General features: G+C 43.7%; 1 protein-coding gene and 1 pseudogene across 26 annotated transcripts in view; one reads left to right on the forward strand and one right to left on the reverse strand.

The window, feature by feature from the left end:
- Positions 1 to 26858, reverse strand: part of PPIP5K1 (diphosphoinositol pentakisphosphate kinase 1) — a 41084-nt gene that overhangs the window by 5298 nt on the left and 8928 nt on the right. For 6 of the 25 annotated variants that reach the window (XM_079768339.1, XM_079768350.1, XM_079768358.1 and 3 more), the window contains 20 exons: positions 26713 to 26814; positions 26386 to 26472; positions 26193 to 26268; positions 25940 to 26049; positions 25770 to 25852; positions 25470 to 25604; positions 25177 to 25298; positions 24620 to 24802; positions 21986 to 22127; positions 21583 to 21806; positions 21101 to 21228; positions 20766 to 20880; positions 20477 to 20584; positions 19715 to 19831; positions 19397 to 19561; positions 17240 to 17389; positions 16554 to 16644; positions 13618 to 13743; positions 12857 to 12919; positions 6859 to 6996 (listed from right to left, as the gene is read on the reverse strand). In XM_079768339.1, coding sequence (XP_079624465.1) covers positions 6859 to 6996; positions 12857 to 12919; positions 13618 to 13743; positions 16554 to 16644; positions 17240 to 17389; positions 19397 to 19561; positions 19715 to 19831; positions 20477 to 20584; positions 20766 to 20880; positions 21101 to 21228; positions 21583 to 21806; positions 21986 to 22127; positions 24620 to 24802; positions 25177 to 25298; positions 25470 to 25604; positions 25770 to 25852; positions 25940 to 26049; positions 26193 to 26268; positions 26386 to 26472; positions 26713 to 26814 — 2465 coding nt within the window. Of the gene's footprint in view, positions 1 to 6858; positions 6997 to 7018; positions 8655 to 12856; positions 12920 to 13617; positions 13744 to 16553; positions 16645 to 17239; positions 17390 to 19396; positions 19562 to 19714; positions 19832 to 20476; positions 20585 to 20765; positions 20881 to 21100; positions 21229 to 21582; positions 21807 to 21985; positions 22128 to 24619; positions 24803 to 25176; positions 25299 to 25469; positions 25605 to 25769; positions 25853 to 25939; positions 26050 to 26192; positions 26269 to 26385; positions 26473 to 26712; positions 26815 to 26858 lie in introns of those variants that run through there. The other 19 variants (XM_079768357.1, XM_079768362.1, XM_079768360.1 and 16 more) reach the window with 19 other exon arrangements.
- LOC307098001 (small nuclear ribonucleoprotein E-like) lies at positions 10586 to 12846 on the forward strand (annotated as a pseudogene). The gene has a single exon. The product of its transcript is annotated as a small nuclear ribonucleoprotein E-like (transcript).

The following is a 26858-nucleotide window of genomic DNA, read 5'->3' on the forward strand; positions in this document are numbered from 1 at the left end:
CCGGATGGTCGTCCAGATGGTTGTTCCACTGTTCGGCCGATCGGTCAATTTGCATATTATGCTTTTATTATACAGGATTATCCTACCTAATAAAATGGTAATATGCAAATTACCATCACTCCACTACGCCCATGATTGGGCCGTTGGGAGGCTGGGGGCGGGACTCGGGGTGGCCGATTGGACTGGTAGAGGGCGGGGACTCGCGAGTCCCCGCCCCCCATTCCTCCTGCCGGCCCCAACGGCTGGCACTGCGGGAGGACCCATGGGGCCGGCGGAAGTACCTGGTGGTGGAACTCAGGGTGGCTGATTGCGTGGCTGCGGCACCAGTTTTCCGCCAGCACCAGTTTTCCTCTGGCCACCCACCGATTGGAGTGCCTCTCGCCAGCACAATCGGCCACCCCGAGTTCCTCCACCGGTGGCGCTGGCGGGAGGCGCTCCGATCGGTGGGCGGCCAGATGAAACAGCGCTGGAGGAACTTGGGGTGGCCGATCGCACTGGCAGCCAGTGGAAACGGCGCTGGAGGAACTTGGGGTGGCCGATCGCGCTGGCGGTAGGCGCTCCGGTCAGCAGGTGGCCAGAGGAAAACTGGTGCTGGCGGAAAACTGGTGTCAGCAGCCAGGTGAAGGAAGGTCTTTTGCACGAAACTTCGTGCAACGGGCTTCTAGTATTATATATGATTATATTATATTATAGGCACATAATGTTTCACTGTCCTACTAAGTAAGACTAAATTTACTAATTGGGTTTAAAGTGGTGCCCATAAAAATCTCACCATTTTAAAGTTTCCCCCTTCTGATCAGAGGTGATCCTTTGACACCATGCAAACCCACCAACATTTTAGTATCCATTGATGGACCTTAATTATTTTATTAGGGGTATCAAGTGTTGATTTTCTAATTCTATCAATCCTTTTAACATTTATTACTTGGCATATTTTCTGTAAAGAAGAATGTTCCCTCTTCAACTGGGATTATTTGATTACACTGAACTGCAGTTGTTACTGAAAATATAGGATGTATTTATTTCCCTTTAGTTTTCAGAGGAAAGAATTGGAGAAAAGTATCCTACCTAATAAAAGAGTAATATGAAAATTGACCATACCTCCACTATACCCACCAGCCATGCCCACCAGCCAATCAGGAGCAAATATGCATGGCTGCGGCCACAGAGAGCAGGAGAGAGGCTTGGGTTTCCCCAGCAATGAAGGAAGCCAAGTTTTCCACCTGCCCTTGCCGGCCTAGGCCTCCACTCAATGCTACAAAGTTTCAATTATAGAAGGTAAATAAATTCCAACAGAAATGGCGGCAGCCATGGAGCTGGAAAGAGCAGGAGGCTAGGGTTGCCCCCAGCAATGGAGGAAGCCAAGCTTCTACAGCTCTGGCTGGCCTAGGCCTCCACTCAAGGCTACAAAGTTTCAATTATAGAAGATACATAAATTCCAACAGAAATGGCTGCCGCCACGGAGCAAGCAGGAGGCTTGGCTCCGCTCCAGGCTACAAAGTTTCAATTGTAGAAGATACATAAATCCCAGATACCAGGGCCTCCACTTGGGTCACCAGGGGGTGTGGCCGGCCTGCAAACCACCACAGGCCCTTCGCCCAGGCCACTCCACGCCCCAAGGGAATCCCCACCCTGATCTGGGACACCCTTCAGGGCAAACCAGCTGTCCCCCACCCATGCACCAGGCCTCTATCCTATCTAATAAAAGAGTAATATGCAGATTGACCATCCAACACACAAGATGGCTGCCCCCATGTGGTCAAAGATCCTGCCCCCATGTGGACACAAGATGGCCGGCACAAGATGGCCAGCAGGGGAGAGCAGTTGGGAGGGACCAGGCCTACAAGGGAGGGCAGTTTTGGGTGATCAGGACAGCAGGGGAGGGCAGTTGGGGGTGACCAGGCTGGCAGAGGAGGGAAGTTGGGGGTGACCGGGCCTGCAGGGAAGGGCAGTTGGGCGGGACCCAGGCCCGCAGGGGAGAGCAGTTGGGGGGGATCAGGCCTGCAGGGGAGGGCAGTTAGGGGTGACCAGGCCTGCAGGGGAGGGCAGTTAGGGGTGAACAGGCCTGAAGGGGAGGGCAGTTAGGCAAACAGGCTGGCAGGGGAGCAGTTAGGCATCAATCAGGCTGGTAGCGGAGTAGTTAGGGGGTGATCAGGCTGGCAGGCAGAAGCGGTTAGGGGCAATCAGGAAGGCAGGCAGGCGAGCAGTTGGGAGCCAGCAGTCCTGGATTGTGAGATCGGTGGGATCAGGCCTAAATGGGTAGTCGGACATCCCTCGAGGGGTCCCAGATTGGAGAGGGTGCAGGCTGGGCTGAGGGACAACCCCCCTCCGTGCACAAATTTCATGCACCGGGCCTCTAGTTCTCCAATAGTTGCAGATGATAATTATTTTTTTTATATTTTTATTGATTTCAGAGAGGAAGGAAGAGGGAGAGAGAGATAGAAACATCAATGATGAGAGAGAATCATTGATTGGCTGCCTCCTGCACAGTCCAAGCCCTCAACCCAGCATGTGCCCTTGACCAAAATATAACCGGGGACCCTTCAGTCCACAGGCTGATGCTCTAACCACTTAGCAAACCCAGCCAGGGCACAAATTATTTTTAATGCTAAAGTATTGCAGTTCTGGTCCATGGGAGCCTCTTCAGGCTTGATTGCTTCTTTGCTTTTGTCTCAGGATCACCTTGTACCTTCCTTGCCCTTGACATGCATTCTCAACGAAATTGGTTATTGGTGAGAATGAAAATATTCTTAGATATTCTATTGATTTGTGTCCATCAAATGGCCACAATACATAAATAAATACACAGTATATCTATGGTATTAAAATTTTGTATGGTGGGGGTGACTAGGGATAAAAATGCCAAAAGAAGCTCAGGGTGGGGTGGGAGAGTGTGTGATTTTTTTTTTTTTTAGAAAGGCGAAAAAACACTCTCTAGACCAAGAAGCAGTCATTCTCCCATGGGAATCCTGGTAGTGGTGAATGATATGTCGATACCAAAATCTATATGCTAAGGGAGCTCATTGCTACTGCTGCTAATGCATAATGTTAAAAAGAACACTAAAAAAGAACCTGAATTCATACTGATATTTTCAATTCAAATGTAAAATGACAGCATTTAAAAATCTTTTGAATTTATACTTGTATACCTTGAAAATCCTGGTTCCTAGTAATAAGAACATAATTACTTATCTTATTTGCATTATTCTATTATAAATATAGTTTTAAAATGGTACCAATATCACTAAAAATTAAACTGCTGAATGAGGATTAAAATTATAGTTGTTTTTGTCCCACTAAAGCAGTGGTTCTCAACCTTTCTAATGCCACGACCCTTTAATACAGTTCCTCATGTTGCGGTGACCCCCAACCATAAAATTATTTTCGTTGCTACTTCATAACTGTAATTTTGCTACTGTTATAAATTGTAATGTAAATATCTGTGTTTTCTGATGGTCTTAGGCGACCCTGCTAGCGGTTCTCAACCTGTGGGCCATGACCCACAGGTTGAGAACCGCTGCTGTAGAGCCTAAATAACTTTAGAATACTATACTCTGACTATAGATCCTTTAGTATTTTAAAGTTATTTTTCTTAGTCAGTCTAGCTAAAGGTTTGTCAATTTTGTTGATTTTTTTCAAAGAACCAACTTTTGGTTTTGTTGATTCTTCCTATTGTTTATTTCCTTTATCTCTGTTCTAATCTTTATTATTTTCTTCTGCTAGTTTTGGTGCTTTTTTGTTTTGTTTTGTTTTGCTTCAGAGAGGGAGAGGGAGAGAGAGATAGGAACATCAATGATGAGAGAGAATCATTGATTGGCTGCCTCCTGCAAGCCCCACACTGGGGATGGAGTCTGCAACCCAGGCATGTGCCCTGACTAGGAATCAAACTGTGACCTCCTGGTTCATAGGTCGATGCTCAACCACTGAGCCACACCAGCTGGGCAGCTTTGGGTTTAGTTTGCTCTTCCTTTTTCAGTTCCTAAGGTATAAAGTTAGATTTTTTATTTAAGGCCTTCCTTCCTTCCTTCCTTCCTTCCTTCCTTCCTTCCTTCCTTCCTTCCTTCCTTCCTTCCTCTCTCTCTCTCTCTCTCTAAAATATACTTTTATTGATTTTAGAGAGAGAAGAAGGGAGAGGGAGTGAGATAGAAACATTGGCTACTAACTGAAGGGTCCTGGGTTCAATTCTGGTCAAGGGATTGTACCTCAGTTGCAGGCTCAATCCCAAGCTCTGGTCAGGGTGTGTGCAGGAGGCAACCAGTCGATGTGTCTCTTTCACATCCAAGTTTCTCTCTCTCTCTGTCTCTCCCCCTCCCTTCCTCTCTAAAAAAAAAATCCATGGAAAAATATCCTTGGGTGATGATTAACAAAAAATCAAACCAAAACAAAAGATTTTCTCTGTCTTTGTCTTTTGCCAACTTGATTTGAATGTGTTGCAGAGTAGCTTTCTTTGCATTTATCTTCCAACTACTAGGTTGTATATATTTGTATCTTTATCAAATTTGAGAAGTTTTCAGCCATTATTTCTTCAATTATTTTTTCTACCTTTTTTTTCTCTCTCTTCTTCTAGAACTCCCATTATGCATATGTTGGTATGTTTATGGTGTCCCACAAAATCTCTTTGGCTTTGTTCATTTTTCTACATTCTTTTCAATTTCTCCTCTTCAGACTGGATATTTTTCAAATGACCTATTTTAAGTTTGCTGATTCTTTCTTCTGCCTGCTAAAATCTTCTAAGAAATCCTTTAGCAAATTTGTCATTTCTGCTATACTTTCCAGCCTCAGAATTTGTTTGGTTTCTTTGGATATTTTCTATCACTTTAATGATATTCTCTATTTGTTGAGACATCATTCTCCTGATTTCCTTTAGTTCTCTGTCCCTGGTTTCCTTTCCTTATTTAAAATATTTGTCTAGTAAGTCTAATGTCTGTGTTTCCTCAGACATTAATTTATTCTGTGAAATTTATTCTGTGAAAAGATCACACTGTCTTGTTTCTTTGCATATTATATAATTTTTTTTGGTTGAAAAAAGGACATTTTTACTATTAGAATGTATTAACTCTGAAAATCAAATTACCCCTCTCCCCTCAGGGTTTCTTTTTGTTGTTTGCTGTGGTCTACAGCTGTTTGTTTAGTGATTTTTCATTTTCTTTCTTTTTTTAAAGTATGTTTTTATTGATTTTTAGAGATAGAGGAAGGGAGAGGGACAGAGAGATAGAAACACTGATCGACGGCCTCCTGCATACCTCCCACTGGGGATCAAGCCGCAACCTGGGCATGTGCCCTAACTGGGAATTGAACCAGTGACCTCTTGGTTCATGGGTTGACACTCAACTACTGAGTCACACTGGCTAGACTTTTCAGTGATTTTTCTAAACTATTTTAATAAAGTCTGTCTTCTTTGTCATGTGCAGTCTGTGAAATCTTTGTTCCTTTGATTTATGTTCAGCTAGGGCTTTGATAAGGATTTCCTTGACTATACCAGGAACAAAAAGAGAGAGGGGGGAAGGAGGGAAAGGAGTAGAAGAAAGGAAAGGAGAGAGGAGTTCTCACAGTGTTTGCAGATTGGTTCTATGTTGAGGAACTCCTTCAACACTTAGTCAGACTATTTACAACACTGCCTTAGCCTTCACTCCCTGCTTGTGTTAAATCTAGAGTTAGGGTCTTCTCATGTATTTTATGCTCAGGTGTCCTTCCCCAGGCATGTGTATAGCTTTTCAAATTTACCAGTATATGTGGGTGCTTTTGAATGACTGAGTTCCTAAAGAAACTCTCTTCCCAGGCTTTCCATATGCCTATTGTTTGCCTCAACTATAATGTTTTGTCCCAGACATCATGTTCATTTGCTTTACAGTGTTTTCAAGTAATATCCTCTGCATAGCCACATTTATACACTGAGTGAGTTCTAAGTTAGGTGCAACAAAGGTAAATACCCTGTGTCAGTCCTTCAGGTAGCCTATACACAAATTAGAACGAACACAAGTCTTGGAGAATAAGGTCTAGTCCGCTCCCTCTGGAACCAGAGACTAGGGTCCCACGCTGAGAGCATGGGTTGCCATGTTCACGACTGCTACCAAGGTGGGGACAGGAGCGGGAGAAGGTCAAATAAAAGTACTGGAAAGCTTCCTGTACTAAGCCATTTTTAGGTTACCTCCTTCTTGATTCAGAATTTTCCTGTTGGTTGCAAACCTCTGACTATTTTCCAGAGTTCTGATAAAGTTGATCGTATCAATTTTTGCTTGATTTTTTGGTGTTTCTATAAAAGGAGAAGCCCTTGGAGCTACCTATTGCATGGTTTAATTTTTACATTTAGATCTCTAATCTATATGGAGTTTATACTAGTTGAGAGTTTATACAGTATGAAGTATGGATTCAATTTTAATTTTTGACAAATGAATATTCAATTATCCCAACTCCATTTATTAAAAAGTCTATCTTTCCCCCAGTATTTTGAAATGCTAACTTCATCTATTTCTAAATTTTCTACTTTGTTTGATTGCTCTCTGTCTATTCATATACCAATATTACACTGATTTTATTATAAAAGTTTTATATAATGTTTTAAAATCAAGGTTTTCTTGGCTATTCTTGCTTGTTTATTTTTCAATGAGAACTTCAGAATTGATTTGTCTGACTTTAGAAAACCAGCAGTATTTTATTGGGTCACACTAAATTTATAAATTAACTTAGGAAGGAGTGATTTTTCTATTATTTTGAGTTGACCTACAATTAAACATCTTTTTTCCAAGTCTATTTTTGTATGTATTTGAAGTGCCTATCTTTTAAATTTATTGCTCATGTTCTAGAAAGCATGGGAATGAAGGCAGAGATAGGGATACAAAACAAGAGTATTCTCCATACCTGCAGATGCCTGTGCTTGGGCATCAGTGTGGCGCTGGCAGACTCCACTCAAGAATTCACTTACTTGACGCAGCGAAAGGGCATTATGCAGTGTTTCTAGGGGGTAGATGGTAGGCACCATGGAGCACCCTTCAAATCCTGTTAGAAAAGAGATGGGCAAAGTCAATATTATTTCTGCCAGATATACCCCAACTGGCCAAGGAAGCATGGAGAGTCCCTGAGAGCCATCAGGAGAGTCGATGGCTTTTGGAGTGTGGGAAATCCAAGATTCTCATGAGAGGGAACTCTTTAGAGCCCCAACAGAAGTCTATTTCTGTCACCTTCAGATTTCCTAAAAAGTCTACCTGCTAAGGCCTCCAGGTGAATCAAATCACCTCTCATCCTACCTATGGAGAGCCTGCAATGTCCCATGGAAAAATAAACAGAATCCCAATAGGGTAAACACCTACATTGCTCTTACACTTTCTGGGGGAATAAAACAAAAGTCCATAAGTAACGGGTGAAATTGTAGGTCTAAATGAGGTTAGGGAAGTCATGGAGCTGGAAAGAAATAGCAGATTTCAGGGTTCATGTATAAGAGAACCAGATTAAGGTGGAGGGCATGTAATCTGAGAAGGGGTTCATGCAGATTTAGGATATGGGTAGAAAGGCTAGAATATTTGGAAGCAAGCTGGAGAGCATGCAATACACATGGAGCTCAGCCCAGGAAAATCACATGCATGAATAGGCTGGGGAATGGAAGTTCTTTCTTGGTCATTTCCATCACATCAAAGGTTCTCCCTTCTGTTCTCACTGGAAGACCCTAGACTTGTTAGGATTTTTTTTTATCCCATCACAAAAATGAGGAAACCCCCTTAGGAGAAATAATAAATACTGATTCTCTGCTCTGAACCCAATAATTCCAATGTAGGTCCACCACTCTGAGTAGAATACAGGGCAAACCTAAATGTATAATCCTAATCCCAGGACCTATTGAAAAAATTTCCCCATTGGAGAACCAAGAAGCACACATCCCAACCACTTTTTCAGTCCCCAATCTTTCCCATGCCTCCTCTATGTCTCCCTAAATGAACTAAGAGTAGGGAGGACAGCAATATCTATGCAAAACGTAGCCTCCTGTTCACTAATGACTAAGACATCAAAAGAATTATACCTGGTTATCTTCTAACCTCTGGCTCTTGTTTGTTTGTTTGCTTCAAGGATTCAACTGAGATCTCTGTGCCTCAATTTCCCCCTGTATTCTAGTGGTAGGAGAGCAAGAGAGGTACAGTCTCTAGATCCTCAGAGTGGGTAGGAAAATGTTTGGATTTGAAGATGGTGGTAGTAGAAGTTATAGAGATAAGAACAGAATCCAGAGCAAGAAACTAACCCTGTACTGAATAGAATTGGGAACGGGAAGCATTAGGAGGCAGTGAGGAAGGAATGAGCAGCCAATGCTATAACTACCAGGCAGTCTGGCCCCAATCCCATCCAAGCAACTAAAATGCAAGTCACATAACCTTAGGGTAAATAAAAGAAAGGAATAAGTGGGCTCTCCTGCCAGAAGTGCAATAAGCAAAGCAGTCAGTCTCAGCCAGGGTAGTGGCAGCAGCCAGCTTGGTGGCAGGGGGTACCGTAGAGGCACTCGGGGTCATCCTGGCCTGAGCGCAGCCAGTTCCGGAAGAGGCGCAGGTGGTAGGAGCACTGGTGCAGGTGATGCGCCAGCGTGGCATCCAAGGAGACTGGCTGGCCCCCTGGGCAGTCAGAGGAAAAACGGCGCAGCAACCGGACCACAGGGTGCTGGTCATCCAGCAGCTCTGCAGGGGGTAGGGGTACCACGGCAGGAAGCACAAAGATAAAGAAAGAGAAGAGGGAGAGACAATGAGGGGAGCACTGACTGGCACAAGCATTACTGGGAAGTGGAGCCACTCAGCTCAAAAGTGAGCTGAGCAAGAAGCAGAGATGGTCAGAGCCACTGGGCATCTCTTGCAGGAAAGAAGAGGGTTGGCATCACACAGTGAGTCTAAAAGAAGGGGCTAGTGAGACCTCATCATACAGTAAGGCCCTTCCCTTTCTCATTGAGCATAATTCAGTCAGTGGCAGACAGAAGTCACATCATTCTGGATGGGGGTAAGCTGGCTTTGAAGTTCTGTGGGAGCCCTGTCTAGAGGTCCAGTATCCCAGATCATTCTTGGGACAAACTCCAGATAGGTCCCATTTCTTAGTCTAATATATTTATGAGATTGGGATAGAGATAAAAAGATTCAAAGTCATTCAGAGAAGAAGGTCAAGAATGGTATAGGGTTATCAAGATAAAGTTTGAAGCTAAAAAGGCTCCTAACGGCTCAGGGCAGGCTCTCTGGACAAGACTCTAAGATGGCCACAGATATGGCTATTGTTAGACAGCTAGCACAGGAGATTGGCAGGAAAGCCTATGTAAAACAGAGCATTTAAAATATAGAATCAATATGTGAAAATGCTATTACTGGCTAATCATCCTTTACTCTTGTTCAACTATATAGACTCAAAAATGTTTGCATAAATCTCAGGACTTTGGAGATACTGTATCCATTACAGAAGCCAAAAGTTAGATAATTTTATATTTTCTTCCTACTGCTGGTGAGTCTAATTGCATTTTGCTCAGCTGGTCAGTGGAAAAGCTTCAGTCCTGAACCATTTATTATTTTATATGCTTGGAAAACTTTGTGGATATATGTGATTCAGCTGCAAAAGGTTGAAGATAGTGAAAGGCATGTAGAAGCCCCAGGAACAGTAGGGAAAAGATCCTGGGGAAAAGATACAGGGTCTTACGACCTGATGACAGGATGTTGGTACAGCAACGGTAGGATCAAAGTAGCTGAGGATGACTGCTCAGAACTCCCAGATCAGAACTTGTTACATGGGGTGAGCCCATGAAACTATGGTTTCCAGAGACCTTAGTTTGAATGTCAGGAGAGTTTTTCAGCTCTATTCAAGCACTAACTTTACCAATGGTTAGACAGTTGTGTGGGTCCCTAGGAAATAAATGGCAAATACAATTGGCACACTCTGACATTCTGGGTAAGAGTGAGCCACAGTCTCTTTTCCAACATTAGTTTACTTTGGTGAGTACAGTGTGCAGTTTAGTAATGGGCCATATTTGTATACTTGACATAGTCAGGATGTGACCAAAGCTTATCAGGAATAGAGGCAATGAGGGCTGAGAGGTGTTCTCCCATCAAAGCAAGGAGACAGCATTCCCTTGCCCCTCTTCTAAAGCCAGGCCCAGTTTTTCTAGCTGTTATTTCAAAGCCAGACTTGTTGCCATGATGGGACAGTAGACTGGCACAATGTTGTGACTAATCTGCCATAAGCAATTGCAGGCAGCACATCCACTCTGTAATTGCTCAGTCAGTCAAGCAAGATTTGGCCATGGGGTAGAGCTCTCACATTGTCCAGAGGCCCAAATTAAATCTAGATAATTTTCAGCAAGAGATATAATAGGTCTAAATTTCTCCTATTGCCAAGAGTTAGATCCCAGATTCTGGTTCTCAAGCACTATAGCCCCCAAGCTCAAGTATAAGAAGAACAAAGGCCAGAAGACCCCTGAGAAACTGTGCAGGGTGTTGGAAGAGATCTTGAATTTGTCCTCCTGCAATATACCTGAATTTTCCAGGACTTTCTTCCTCTCCTCCTTTCGGTAGAATTAATTCTTCTTTTTTTCAACTGATGAGGCTGCTAACCAAGGCTTCAGGGAATTAGAGGTATATAGGTTTGAGGATCTGCTTTATGAATTTGATCTTTTCTGCTAGAGCCTAAGAATTAGGAGATCTATAATTTAACTCTGATTTCAGGGGCCCAAGTTCCTGGTACTACATTCTGTACCCTAGGAAACATGTCTCCGTGTCCAAGTCCCAGGCTGTGAGGTTGGGGATGGTACAGAGGTTCTACTCTGGAGAAGACTGTGGCACATGAAGGCCAGAAGAACATGAAGCTAAATGTTAAGGTACAGCCATGCCACTCTTAATAGAGAGCTCCTGTCACAGGCACAAATGGGAGCTTGGGTGGGGGTATAACAAGTATAAGCTAGTCAAGCTGGGGAGATTTCAGCAGTGCCTGGTGGAGATGCATGGCCTAACAAGGCTAAAATCTAGCAGCTGCCACTGGCTGAGGAACAGAGAGGATCAGTACCTGGAGGATTTTCCAGCCAGAAAGCCAGGCTAAGTTTACCTCCCTCAGAAAATCTTAGCGTTTGGACAGAAGAAAACTATATATAACAAAACTAGATTTATCTTGAAGACAAGAGACACTGCACAAAAAACTAAAGATATAAAGGACAGATTCCAGATTTAGCTTTCTGAGGTAGCACATGGCTTAGTGTGGTCTTTGTTAGCTTTCCACCATGGCGTACCGTGGTCAGGGCCAAAAGCTGCAGGTGATGGTACAGCCCATCAACCTCATCTTCAGATACTTGCAAAACAGATCTCGGATTCAGGTATGGCTTTTTGAGCAAGTGTTTATGTGGATAAAGGGCTGCATCATTGGTTTTGGTGAATATATGAACCTCGTATTAGATGATGTAGAAGAGATTCATTCTAAAAAAAAAAGTCAAGAAAACAACTAGGTTGGATCATGCTAAAAGGAGATATTACTCTGCTCTAAAGTGTCTCCAACTAGAAATGACTAACAAAGTGAGAAATTGTTGAGAAGCAATTTGTGTTTTGTAGGTGTCCTTTGTTGGGAGTATAGTTAAACATTTATTAATATTGCTTTCATTACCCTTATATTATTGCCAGATGACAATAAATGCCGTAGAATTGTTTTTATTAAAAAATTTACATTGCTCAGTTGGTTGGAACATCATCCGGTACACCAAAAAGTGGTGGGTTCAATTCCTGGTCAAGGCACATACCCAGGTTGTGAGTTTGATCCCGGTCAGGGCACATGGGGGAGGCAAACAACTGATGTTTCTCTCTCACATTGATGTTTCTCTCTTTCTCTTTCTCTCTCTCTCCTTCCCTCTCTCTAAAATAAATTTAAAAAGATAAAACAGGGAATAAGTCCTGGGGTTCTCCTGCCATACCCTACAAAGAGAGCATAGCCTTTCAGTTTTTGGTCTCCCATTTTAGTGTGGGTAGACCCAGTTCTTCAATATTCTTGAAATATTGTTTTATTATTCATTCCTAAGTTCCCCTAGAATCCCAGTAGACATCTCAAGTCATCACTTCAAGCTTGAGACAGCAGTGCCATAGGTAGGCTAGGGCTACATGGAAATCACATGTAAAAACTCGAGGTATAATTCTTTTTCCTTTACCTACTATCTCCTACTCCTTTCTTTTTCTCTTTTTTCCCAGATTAATCTGGGCTCCTGTTTTCTAAGCCCAGGCCCTAGGTTAGTAGTAACATAAAGCAGATGTCAGGAGCACAAGAACCACACCAAGTACACATAATGGTAGGATACAGGAATATGGAGATGGGAAACTATATACTCAAGACCAATGTCCTTATAGGTAGGTTTGGGAACTGGGAACTGCAGCATTGCTCCTGAGGGAAACAAACTAGGGATCCACTCCAACAAAAGAGTTGGAGAAAAAAATAGGACGATAAAAATTATATAAGCTGAGTTCTGGGGTTGGGGCTGGAGAGAAGAAATAAGGATAATATAGGAAATACTATTTTCTTCTTAAGATGGGGAATCATTATCATGTTTGTACAAAGCCTAGCAGTCATGTGATGGGGAAGAGAGAGGTTGAATGTTTTGGTGATGCTGCTGAAAAAAGTGACACAGTGGTGCTGATGGTGACCATGGAAGTAATACCCTGAGTTGCTACAGGGATAGGGCAGCCAGGCTGCAGCCAAGGCTAAGGTTTGTCACACAAGGGATATGTCCCAAGGGGGACACTTAGTGAGTGTTTCATTCAGAGACAGCAGGGTGTTGACACAGTGGTAGGAGAGGAACAATCAGTGTCAGAACTCAGAGGTTAAGTGTCTGGAGGTGACATGGCAATGATGAATGACACTGAATCAGAAGCAAACGTACCGTTAGTCGGATGCTTTGCAAACGACACAGAAAATCGTTTTACGGCCGGGACAAACAAGAACTCTGGGGAGAAAAGACATCATGGGGATTATACCCACACCTGTCCCCACCCTCTGCTCTGGAATTTGCCAGTAATATACTCTATTCTATACAGTTAGTATATGACCTGCTCCCACCCCCACCCTTAGATTCCTGACTACCACATTTCAATATTTTTCCCTTTGGTATCTCTCCTTAGGAATCCATGTGTCATCTCTACCACAATACAGCCCTACAAACAACTCTAATTTCACCACCACATCCTCTTTTTCATCATTTAGAAATAAAATATCTGTAGAAACTTTCATCCCTTCCCCCAATCTCTTTCCATATCATCTTTCTAGCCTTTGCTAAGCAACTTCCCCATCCCTGATTTTCAGTATTTTAATCAAGGCTCCACTACATTCTTCCTGATCATCCTCCTTTGTTCTTACCCTATATACCAGAATCCAGGAAAGAATACAGAGGTGGAGTAAACTGATGTAGCAGGGCTGTATGTGGGAGATTATGAAGGGATAAGCATAAATAAGTAATACTTGTATGGTGAGAGAGAGTGCAAATGGAGGTGCATGAGGCCTTGCTTCCTTCTCCCCTCTATAATTGTAATAAACTTGTTATAAGGCCAGCATCAATGCCATCTTAAGCATGAATAGTACTTGAACTGTGTCCTTGCTGGAGGACAAATGAAGAAAAGAGTTGCTCCCCCAAACCCACCCACATACCATCTCGATGCTTCAGACTGGCAGGTGGTAGCTTTTTGCCATGGCTGCGGGCGTAGTCCTGAAGATTCGGGGCGCTGGAGGAGCCACCCAGCACTGTGGTGCTGAATAGCCCTGTGCACTGTGAGCCTGCAAGGCCGGGAGTGCATTAGTAGCCACGCAAAGCTGCAATTACCACACAGAAGTACACACAATGTCACACGACAACATCAACACACACACACAGCCATTCAGAACCACCATCTTGTGGCTACTACACATAGCCACAAACAGCTTTCACTACTTTCATAGCTATACTGAGCAAGCAAAGTAGGGATTCTCCTGAAGATCTACATGGCTGATACAAGGGACCACTACAATGCAGGGTTAGTGATATTAGGGGACTCAAAGCTACTGAAAGAGGTAGACTATGCTTTCCATATACCTCTTAGGAATGCTAAAAGAATAGTCAATCACTCTATATATCCCTAGATTTGATTCCATGTTCCTTACTCTGGATATAAGGTTCAAAGAACTCAGATATCTAATCCCTTATAGGTTTAAAAGTAAAGAACTTTGATTGAAACTAGAGACTAAGTATTGAGCACTCAGCTCAAATCCCAAGTTCTCATAAGTTCCAATTTTTCCTAAGTTTTTCATCTAACATTCACTCCCTTCTATCTCTGTTTAGGCCTTTTTACCTTTCCCAAGAAAGAAAGTATGAGATTCACTGAATTTTTAAAGCTGAAAGGGACTCCAAAAATTATCCAGTTCAACCTTCTCGTTTTACAGATGAAGACACTGAGATTCAAAATGGACCTCATTTGCTCAAGATCATACAGTTTGTTAGGAGCTAAGCTGGACTAGAATCCAGATCTCATGATTCCGAGGAACAACTGTGTTCAATTAGGGGGAAAAAAAGTTGTTTTTATCAAGAAGAAAAAGGTTGTTTCTGAAGTGAAGATGGACACAAATTGAAAGGCATGTGAAATGTCAGGTGATTATATGTATGGTATGCCTCCTATGTGCTGAGCACCCTACTAAGGAGGACCTAGTGAGCAGAAAACCACAAAAAAGATGATTTTCCCTGCTCTCAAAAGTTTGTCTTTTAAGCCTTATGCTCAAAATCAGATGTCCAAAGAAATCTAAGAGAACTCTATTGCCAATCAGAGAAGTAAATAACTTGAAAAATCTCTGAAACAAATAAATCAAGTCAGTCATTGTCCCAAATATCTGATCAAGAGTGGTATTGGGACTCATAGTCCCTTCTCCTACTATATATAGCCCATGAGGACAGAGTGGGAAGGAAGAGACAAGACTAACACCCAAGTTTGTGGCATTTGCCCCTCTACTTCCAAATCCATCTTGGACAAGACCCTGGGTTTGGCTTGAGAACCTAACATACATAGGAAGATGAATAAAGTAGGGAAGAGGTCAGTTTCTTTTGATCCCACAAAGCAGGGGCCATCGTTTCAGGGGTCCCAGAATTTTGGGGTCACCACAGAAATTAAGAAAGCTGGTCATATCCACCCTTGAATTCAGGACTGCTCTTCTATGCAGCAACTTCTTCTACCTTTCGTTCTCAAACAGGCTCTAGAATGAGGTTTCAGAAAGTAATAAGGGTTGCTAAATTGTCTGTTTTTCTCCAGAGAAGCTGAAACTAGCTGGCTTTGTCCCCAACCACCCGAAGCTTTTTTATTTCCTCTACTAAATAATTTTCTGGTGCAGTCCTGCCATCCTGTCCTGCTCAGTCCTTGGATCATCTCAGAGGGTAGTCTCCACCTTACCAACACCATCTGTCGATTTCCATGTCGATACCTCTGCCTTGTTCATGACGGCACTCCCACTTAACTGCGCCAGACACACGGATCCTCTTTTCAAGCCTACCTGAAATCTATTCTTTACTGGGACTTCTAGGATGAGAAGTCTGTATCACAGATCTATACATCTGTCATTTATTTTTCATGACCCAAACCATCTATCTCATTTCAGGAATCTAGAAGGCAACCTACTCCCATAAAATTAGCCTGGAAAGTTACCAAAATCTTTCTCTGCTTGTCCAAATGCTGACCGTTTTGGGGCCAAGAAATTGGCTGCCAAAAAGAAAGGTAACAGAAAAACCAAAGGAGCTAAATGGAGGATAAGAAAGAAAGAGCCAGGGGACCAAGCCCATCCCCCACACAATTATCGCTAACTGCCAGTTTAGTTACTGGTTCACAAGGCACTGTGTTCAAAGATAGCCCCTCCCAAGGACCACTCCCCACTCCAAAAGAATACAATACCCTCTGAGGCTTGGTCCTTCCTGCAGTCTGTGTTCTGAGGAAAGGTTGAATGATGTTCTCCACCCCTCTCCAGGAATCAAAAAAAAAAAAATCAAGAGACATTCCCTCAAAGTCCTGAGAGAAGCCTCTGCCACTATACCAGTCTCAGATTTGTCCCTCAATTTTCAGGAAGGAAGGAAAAAACATTACAGGATTAGGAGAGATGATGGAGAGGGCATGGAGGTAGGAAGGCCAGAGCAAGGATATAATAAACATAGATCGCAAAGAAATACATGGCACAAATTCTCCAAATGAGGAATATGACACTTATAGGGTTCATGAGTACCTCTATTTATAGCTCTGTCTCTGATAACTCTGAAGATTCAGAGTCTCCATGGCCCCTTAAGGTCTGGGCTAGACTGGAGGGACAGATAAGGAATGAGAGGAGAAGCCAGAAAATGCCCTTCAGCCAGAGAAAGGGGGACTGGTATAGAAAACCAGAAGACAAACACCTTCCTGGAATAGAAATAGTCATCTGGGATCGAAGTTCACACCTAAATATGGCTTCTCCAAATTCATCCTCCCTAGCCCCACCAGACAATTCTACTGACTGGATGACCCCAATTCCCACAATAAAACTCTGAAGAACAGACAGACACCCTTTCCCAACAACAGGTGAGAGAAGCTGGGAAACCATACCTAGGCCACTCTGCTTCATCTCCGTAGGTGGCCGTGAAGACAAAAAGAGCCGGTAGCCACCAGGCCTGGAAGATGAAGTCTCAGAAAGCACCTGGAGAAAAAGGACTCTATGTTACCATTTGCTACTTCAACTCATCAGATCCTGAATTCCTGTCCCTACAAAGCGAAGCAATGTCAGAAAGTTTGGAAGAACCAAAGGATTTTTTTAAGGAGGAGGAAGAAGAAAAGGAAACAGTGTAGTTTGCAGAGCAAAAGGAAACTGTCCAGAGAATCCTTCTATTTCCAAGATGCCTGCGCCCCTAGCCCTCCCATCCCAAATCTGAGAAATCATTATTCAACCATTCTCAGTTCTCAGCAGAGCAGGGTTCCTTAATATTATCTATCTCTCTGCAGGACTCAGCAAGCCAATGACAATAGCTCAGCTACCATAAGAAATAAAGTCTGGCCCTCTCTTCTTTCCACAAAACAGCTGTGTCTATGGAAACTACTCAGTCTCTTATCTGAACCAAGAAGCCCGCCCCTCCACTTTTAGAGACATGAAACTGATTTCTAAAAATCCCACAAGGGTCCAATCATACAACCCCCCACATACATATACCCACCCCAACCCCAACAGTGTTCTGAATCCCTAAATCCCAAAAGGCAAAGACAGAGGCAGAAAAGGAAGATGAAGTAGGGAGGAACACCTGTGTGCAGGACGCCAGGTGAGTGGTGGACAAAGCCCGGGGCTGTAGGCTGATGGCTGGGGAAGGCCGGGGGAGGTCTCCTGACCTCCTGCGGCGCCGTCCCCGCAAAGGGATCAGGTCCAGGTTCCCTGTGCACTGCATGTTCATGACCTGAAATCAGACCGGGTGGAAAGCCGGTCAAGGCTCCTTTAACCCCCAGGCTCCCAAAAGCCCCAGTGCCTATTGGGCAGACCTAATTATAGGGCTGGAGAAAATGAAGGTCACAGATTTTGTATTCTAAAATAGTCCAAAACAAGAGGAAAAGAAGGGATAGGGGGTGTTTGTAATTGATAGGGATAATATAGAACAAGGAGAGGATATATTAATATTAAAAGGCTGTGTGACCAAGGAGAAGACAGAAGATTTTCTTGCAAATCGAAGCAGCACATCTTGGGCAACCATTATCCTGAATAAGCTACACTGATAATTGAAAGAAAGAAATGTGATCACAACAGGAATCTTCCTATAGGCCTGAAAGAAATGTCAATCGCATTAAATCTGAGATGTGATACACAGAGGGCTCTGCCTTTCCTATGTCTCTTAACTGCTTAAACCAGAAGGAAAAGGGGGTAAAGTACAACAGTGCCAGAGACACTGCAGACTATGTGAATGGGAAGACTTTTAGAGGTGGAGGAGCAGTTTATTGATGAAAGATTATGTCATTCTATCCATTTGATCTATTCTCATGAATCTGAAGGGTACTAGTGTACTGTGGATACTAAGTTAACTTACACCTCTGAGAGAAAATGATGCATACCCCACCCAAAGAAACTGAATATTCACAACTTCAAATCCACTTTAAAATCTTCAGGAAGAAAAGGATGAGTCCAGAACACAGACTAGTTTGTCTTCTCAGGTTTCTCCAAAATCTTAACTGTAAATCTCTTGCTGAACCTACGTAAGCTAGTTATAGATTCTTCTGAGATATCCCTAAAATGGAAAGACCAATTCCTTTAAGACAGAGCTGGCACACAGATAGGTGAACAGATTCATCTATCAAAACAGGACTCAAATCAGACAGTCAGAGTCCCTGAGACCCGGATAAATTATGGAGTCAAAAGGAGTGTAACAGGGCCAAAAAGGAAAAGAATCTTTCCATGAGAAACAGACCAAAACCCCAGAAAGGTTAGCTAGATACATATGAGATTTACAACAGTTCCTTCCGCTAGGCTACAGACCTAGAACCAGGACTAGAGACAAACTCCAAGAATAGCGGAACGCCGGCCCATGGCCATAAGCCTGCTCATTAGAACAAGGGGAACACAGACTTTCAGACCTGATTCCCTTCCTAGTATGAGAGTATAGATGATCCTATAGGGATTAATTTTAAAAAATATATGTTTTACTGATTTCAGAGAGAGGAAGGGAGAGGGAGAGATAGATAGAAGAAACATCGATGAGAGAGAAACACCAGTGGCTGCTTCCTGCATGGCCCCTACTAGGGATCAACCCTGCAATCGGGCATGTGTTCTTATCGGGAATTGGACAGTGAGTTCCTGGGTCATGGGCTGACGCTCAATGAACTGAGCCACACCAGCCGGACTAAAAGGATTAATTTAAAGTACCACATATTTGCTCCTGTTGAGCTATAATTTTTACCCAAGGCAAAAAAGAGATGGAGAGGGCCTAGCCTTTAATATCAATTGCATTGTTATCATAGTAAGTATTATTTACTGAACATCTATATGGTGGATATTACTTATACTTTATAGATGAAAAAAGTTGAGGCTTGGAGAAGTTAATTGTCGATAGTCACACAGCTTCTAAGTATTGGACTGCAATTTTAGACCAGAGTTCATACTGTTTCTACTAGATTTCCTTCTAAAGAATGCCTTTTTAACTTCATCCAGAGGCCTCCTCCTCATGCTCATCTCTTAAAATCCTTCTCTCTCAGGCACCTCTCACTGGCATCTCTTTATCCTCAGAAGTAGTAACCAGTTTAAAGGAGCATTATTGGGAGACTGGCTTTGAAAAAGAGATTAAGTAAAACATATCCATCAGGGGTAGGAGGACTCTGCTTAAGGTCCCAAGAATCATCCCTCAAGGGGATTCAGAGGATTCATGGATATTGTCCTATGAGCACTTCACCACTTCTTTCTCCCAAGCCCCTCCCATTACCTCCATGGAGCCAGCTTTTCGGTTACGAATGAGGGGTGATCTCCTTGGGAGGCCAGGACCCTCAGAGGGCTGGGGTGAAGTCTGCAATGCACGGTCTGGCTCATCTGATGCCTTCCTTGGGCACAGGTTCTCCATGCTGCCCTGGTCGGTTTTCATCTCCTCATTCTATGCAACAACAGGCACAGGAGACATATTAATGGCTTCCAGGCTCCTGATCTCAGACTTCCCAAACCTTTTACCTCACTGTACTGTTTCCAAGTTTCCCAACCACTTGGTTCCTAAATCCTCCAGTCCCAAATCCCAGCACTCTTGACCCACCTCAGAAGAGGCTGGACGGAATCCATAGCCAGTTGGTGCACTGCCTTCTTCCTCGACACCTTTCACTCCAGGGCTGAAGTGCAGCTCCACATGGAATCGTTCCTCTGATAAGGGATCCTATGGGGCATCACCAAATGAAAGGGCAGTTGGAGGAGCTGGATATGGTGGTGGAAGACCAAGGCAGGGACAACAGAGAGGAACTCAGGAGAATATATCCTCCCAGGGCTGAGGTTTCAGTGTCTTACTTCACTCTGGAGCTGGTTTATTAGAGCTTTCCTTTAGCTATAGTCCAGAGTTACCTACAGGATCCTCATTCCCTCACTTCTACTGTTTGAGATTAACCGCTTGGCATGACTTTCCAACTTCCACTTCTACGACTCTCCCAATCCATCTCCCACAATAATTCAGCTTTGCTGCAGTGCATATAGCAGGACATTTAAAGATATCTTTGTGCAGCCAGATGAAGAAGGTATATATTTAACGATTTTTGAGGAAAAAAAAAAAGAATCATTATAACATGTCCCAAATTCCATACCCTCCCTAATACCACAGCTATGTTCTGTGGTATTTCTCTGGCTCAATAACATCCCAAAACACCTTTTCTTTTCCAGTAGGAACCTCTAGATGCTCTGTGTCATGCTGTACCTAGGTGCCACACCTGGATGGATTCGACAAATTCTAAGGCTAAAAAAGTTTTTTCCTAAAAGAGGACGGAGGAGAAAGAAGGGGCCCTGTCCTCATCCCATCCCGTTAGCTCCTCACCTGTGTGTTGTCCTCATAGAGCATGATGACAATCTGGGTCATGTAGTTGAGCTCCGAGATGGCACTAAGGTAAGCCAAAGCTCGCTGCCATTGTGCATCCTTGGTTTCCTACCGAACACAAGAAGAAGTAAGGCAATGCTTGCCAAGGGAGTCTGGGGATGGGCAGGGGGACAAGGAGAACAGAGAAAGCTTGCAAGAAAAAAAAAAAAAAACATGAGGAGGAGAGTAAAAGAATGCTGAAAAAAGAAGTTCATAGGCTGAAGGAAGAAGGAAGAAGAAAGATCCTTACATCAAGAAGTCCCCCGTAACGGAAGACATTGAGCAGGGAGTGGACATGGCTTTCACTGGTGAAATAGAGACGTGTTCGAACGTGGCGGCCTGGGGAGAGCACTCCTCGGGAATACCTGAGGTAATAGCTAAGTCACTCACACCATCGAATAATCCGGAATCTTCCCACCCCTCCACAAACTTCCTCCTCCCCCTCAAAGACTTCTTCTCTCCTTTCCATCCCAGTATCCCTTCCTTCTATTCTTAGTTCCCCAAGCTGTCCCAGTCTGGATTCCCCTAATGGCTCCCCTGACATGCCCCTCCCTCCATCCAGAACCCCTCCCAGCCCTCCCTCACAGGGGATGCAGCTTGTTGACAGACTCATCCTCGTGGGTTCTCTGCAGGTCAAGTAGTATCTTCCGCAACAGTGGAAGACAGAAGCCCACGGCAATTTCCAGTTTCTCCTCCCGACTGATCCCGTACTCCTAGGGGCCATAGGCCAGGAATAAGTACCTCAATGAATCCTGTCTTCCTCTTGCCTCATATTCTCAGGCTCAAGATCATGCTTGTCTTCACCTCAGGTCTAGGGCTTCTTTCATATCCACCATATTCCCCCTCTCCAGGTTTCTCCTCAGTTAGTCTGTTATTCTTACTCAGAGCCAGAGTAGACCCTGAGAATTGTAGCAACTCAATCTGCCAATTGCCCAGATTCCTGTGAGCTTAATTCCTTCCCTAAGTTTCCTTCCTCTGGTTCCGATACCACCCCTCCTTTCTACTTTTTCTCTCCTTTCCTACCCAATGCCCCTATCCCCAGGTTAGACCCCTTCTATGAGACACACCTGGGGAATGACCACATCAGCCAATGCCTTAGAGAGACGTAGCAACTCTGCTGTGCCTTGAAGTCCCAGACTCGCATTGTGCTGCACATCATACTTGACACAGTCATAGATGTCAGGGATCTTACTGATATCATAGCGTCCACTCTTCTGTCGAAAGTCACGCTCCAGCTTGCTCCAACGCTGTAGCATTAGCTCTAGTGTCTCACTGTGGTAGAGTTGCACGTCTGGAAGGAAGACGGACAGTCAGAGAAGCCAAGACTTACCTCTAACAAAAGATCCTAACAAATCTGAAGCAGAACTAGAGAGATGAGGATGTCTTGTCATTTAGGAGAGAGGACACAGGAGTATCTGAGGAACCCATCCATACCTAAAACCTTGAAGGGAAGATAGTATTCATACCCACCTACAGATTTGGGGTCCTGCATCCGTTCCTGGATCTGGTGAGTAAGGTTTTCAATCAGGGCAAATACCTGATCACAGACCTTTACAGGATTCTGAATGACAGCCATGGAGTTGAGTAGGGAAGTGCTTCCAGTTGGAGCCAGCTGTGGGGAATAGAGAGATGAAAAGCAAGCTAGGCTAAGTGCCAATTGCCCAGATTCCTGTGAGCTTGTGACAGAGATTGCCTGAAAATAATATCTGTTTGTTGAATCACTCCAATGAGCACTCTTAAGCTACTGGGCATACCAGGTATTCTAGGGCCTTCAGATGAGGGAACTGCTCTTTCACATAGTCATTTATGAAGGGTTGATCTTAAAAGTCTTGGAGTCCAGAGGAAATAAAATAGACCTAGGTTCTTTTCTCGGGGGTTCTGAAAAAACACATGGAAAATGCTGGGGAATAAAGATGAAACCCAAATCCTCAAAAATCTTCACAGAATGTTTTCATGAGTGGGTAATAAAGATAATATCTCACTAGAGGGCCGATGCACAAAATTCATGCATGGGTTGGGTCCCTGAGCCTGGCCGGAGATCAGGGCCAATCAGTGGGGCAATCAGGGGGCTCCCCTGCTGGCACCCTGGGGCCTGCGGGCTGGGGAAGCTCCTGCATTGAGTGTCTGCTCCCTGGTTATCAGTGCGGTCGTTCTGCCGTTTGGCTTTTATTATATAGGATTCCTCTAAACAAGATGACAGCTTGAACCCAGAGTAGAGGTGCTGCCTCTACTAGGTTCCAACTCAAGCTTTTAGGATAGTAACAGTCAATGAAGAATGGGGAGAGGGTAAGTGGACGTGGGCAGACTGTATACATTCTACCTAGGTCCTTATGAGTTCCATTCTTGCTAACAAAATGAAGAAAGGGAGATAGGAAAGGTGGTTTCATTTTTTTGGATTTGACATTGAGCAATGGATTAGAAAATAAAGGAGCAAGGTCCTGCTCTTATTAAGTCCTGCTCAGAGAACACAGAAAAAGCAATGTGCTCAGTTACTTAGCTCACTTAAGAATCTATAAGAAATGGTTACACAACAGTGTGAACGTACTTAATGCCACTGAACTATACACTTAAAAAATGGTTAAAGTCGCACTATAATTTAAAGAAATAAAAAATTTTAAAAGAATCTATCAGAAATGAGGAATTTTCAGTGGTAGGATGGTGGAAAAGCATTGTCTGGCATATGTTCCTCAGTCAAAAGTGGCCTGGATACACATGAAGAAGGATGACATTGTGTAATGGCATCCACTGTGATTAATACTGTGAAGCAGTATACTGAAGTGGCTAATATCCTGAGCTCTTGAGTTAGACTCCTTGGGTTCATACTAATTGGGTGACCTTGAAAGGTTGCTTAGATTCTTCTGCGCCTAGATTTCCTCATCTGTAAAATGAGAAAAAAGTAGTATAGGTCCACAGTTCTTATGGTGGATTAAAGATGGCCATTAATTCTTTGTCAATTTCCCCTTCCCTTGGATTTAGGCTGACCCTGTGACTGTTTGACCAATAAAAGATATCAAAGTTATGTTTGGCTAATTCTGGGCCTACAGTTTAAAAAAGCTTAGAAGCTTCTGCTTTGGGGGAGTCCTAAACTACCATTTAAGAAGGCTGACCCAACTGGTATGGCTCAGTGGTTGAGCATTGACCTATGAAGCAGTAGTTCAATTTCCAGTCAGGACACATGCCTAGGTTGTGGGCTCAATCCCCAGTAGGGGGGTGTGCAGGAGGCAGCCAATCAATGATTCTCTCTTGTCATTGATGTTTCTATCTCGCTCTCTCCCTCTCCCTTCCTCTCAGAAATCATTATATATAAATATACATATGTATATATATAAATATAAATATGTGTGTGTGTGTGTGTATATATATATATATATATATATACATATATATATATATGTATATATATATGTATATATATTTTTAAAAGAAGTCTGGCTATCATGCTAGAGAAACCATATGGAGAGGAGAGGCCCTGAGATCACTGGGAGAGCATAAAAAGAGAAAGAGAGCTCAGCCATCCCAGCATCCTAGTCGAGCCTCCAGATGATTCAGCTCAAATATCTGGATAACATCTGGGAAATTTTAGGAGAAACCCCAAGCAAGACTAGTTGAGCCTAAAACTGTAAGAAAATGAAATAGTGGTTGTTTTAAGTTACTGAGTTTTGGGACAGTTTTTTATGCAGCAATAAATAATTAAAACATTCTTTCATTCAAAAATCCTTGGGACCAGCTGTGTTTGAAATTGAGAAATATGCTATATGTTATATAATACTTCCAGCAGGGCATAGGGCATAATCAAATACACTTATGCAGCAAAATATATGACTATTTACACTAAATGGGATAAATAGGGATTATAAATAATAATCATGTCAAGTTTTGCTGCCAAATGAATCTTCGTGCCAAACGTATAAAAATTCTTTTGATTTCTGAGACTGTGGATAAGAGATTGTGGACCCATACTTATCTCAAAGGGTAAGGATTAAATGAGATAATGTATGGAAAGTACGTACAACAGTACCTGGCACATGGTAAGTACAATTATTGTTCACTATTTTTTAGAATTCTAAAAATTTGGGATTGGGGCAGAAAGATAGAGAGCCTGACCTGATCATAATCCTCAGGGCCAAAGGGTGCATCCCGCTGCAAAATATGGTGAAGTTGAGCCTTCACTCGGTGCTGGCAGCTGCTCAAGGAATCACCATCACTGTCCAGGAGACCATTCATGTTGGCACTCTTCACCATTTGTACCAAAATGGGTGTCAGCTCCCCTTCTAGAGCCAAAAGGCCCTGGAGAGGAAGCACAAAGTCTATTAGCTTTCCTTACAGTCTAGCATAGTCCCCCCTAGGCCTAGATGGTCTGAGAGATCAAATGAGATCTGGCTAGGACAGTGGTTGGCAAATTGCGGCTCACGAGCCACGGTTTGCCGCTCTGTTGACTAATGAGTTTGCCGACCACTGGGCTAGGCGAACTGAGGTATAGGTCAAGGAGCCTATCCTCATTAATTATTCTCAGCGCATTCTCAGTAGTACAGAATGGGGTTGGAACAAGAAGAAACTTCTGAGTCAGCACACAAACACCCTAAATTTCCCAACTAGTTCTCCAAACTCTCTGCTTCTCTACCTAAAGGAAGCTGGGACTGTGGGAGAACTGTGAGGTGCACCTTGGCAAAGGCAGCGGCAGTCATCTGGACACGGCCCTCATCAGATGCATAGATCTTGAGATCATGGCGGAAAGTGCTATGAAGCCGAAGCAGCCCACAGCCAGGGAAGCCAGCATAGTCACCTGAAGGCAAAGGGAAGGACCAGGAATGCATACCACAAATTCCCACGTGAAAGGAAGAATGCTTATTCCCCCTTTAATTTCCCCATTGCCTCAGATCCTTCATTTCCCCCAACTTATCCTCTAACCATTTTATCCCAGCCCTGCTAGGTGTTTATTCCCCAAAACACTTACCCTGTCCTCCAGGGTACATGCAGCGAAAAGCTCGCCCCAGCTCCTCAGCCTGAACACGACCAGCGGGCGTCAGTTCTCCACCCCACTTTAGTACCAGCAAGAGAGATGGAGCCACAGCCTCCTGCTGTGGATCTGCTGGAATAAAAGGCAGTAAATAGACCTAGATTTGAGGAAAACACTGGGGACGTTTAAATGTTAGGTCTTTTGAAGAGCCCAGAAAGGTAATCTGTGGTAGAAGTCATCTAAGGGTTCAAGAACAAGAGATCGGAATGATAATGGAAAGGGGGTATGATATCTTACCTTGCCCCTCATTAGAAGCTTTCACTCCATGAGGATAGTAAGTCAACTGCACCTTCCGGTTGATGCCTGAGAAATGACCATACCTGCAGGATAAACTCATAGCATGAGTTTCTATTCCAGCCCCCAATTCTCAGTGTTAATAGGCTCCCTTTTCCTACGCCCTTTCTCACATCTCCAGCACAGACTTCAGCTGCTCTAGTTTCCCAGTCTTCTCCTCGATCTCACCACCTGGTTCTTTCTCCAGTTCAGCCAACAGCAGCCTTGCAATGTCCAGCACCTCCTGAAGGAAGTAAAAGGGTATCCGTGCAGAAGACCACATGCTGGCCAGGTACCCTTCATCCTGGTCTCTCACAGAGGCCCCCAATCCCATACCCTCTATCTTTCTCAAAGCACCGCTCCTCCGAGCCAGATTCACCATCTTACCTGTAGCTGTTCGGGCCGCTTTAGTTTTAATTTCCCTGTCTTGTAACCACCATGCTTTTCAAACAGACTAAAAAACCTGAAGAAATAAGGAGAAGCTTCAATATGGGGTGAGACAGTCAAAGCCTCTGGGAGCTGCCCCATTCCCATTTCCCTCACAAAAATCTATTTGTCTAAATCAGGGCACTCTTTCTACCTTGGGTGTGTCACTTCCATCTTCATCTTCTGCTTGGGGGTACGATCCCCATGACGAATAATTGCAATGACACAACGAAGTTCCATCCTAAGATAGGGAGTGTTTTTAGAGCCTCTCCCCACATCTCATCCCACCCCACCTCTCATCATTTAATCCTACTTGACATGTTAAAGAACAGAGGAAAACTGTCTGCTGTAAGGAATATAGGTTAGGGTAAGAAAACTTCCTAGAAGAGACCTAGTCAGAATGCACAGGGTCAGGGAAGTAACTACTGATCTGACTTAGGTGCCGTAAGTAGGTTATTCCAGATTTTTCACTTTTGCTCACATAGTGCCAGATGTGGTAGGGACAATGGGAATGTCCTCGGCCTCTGTGGGGATGGACCATGGGATCTGGAACTGTGGGGCAAGTTCTCGCATTATGGTGTTCCTAGAAGGAGAAACATGAAGAAGCTGTGTGAAAATGAATGAACC

This window comes from Cnephaeus nilssonii, assembly GCF_951640355.1.
Source record: "Cnephaeus nilssonii genome assembly, chromosome: 4".
Taxonomy (NCBI): Eukaryota; Metazoa; Chordata; class Mammalia; order Chiroptera; family Vespertilionidae; genus Cnephaeus; species Cnephaeus nilssonii.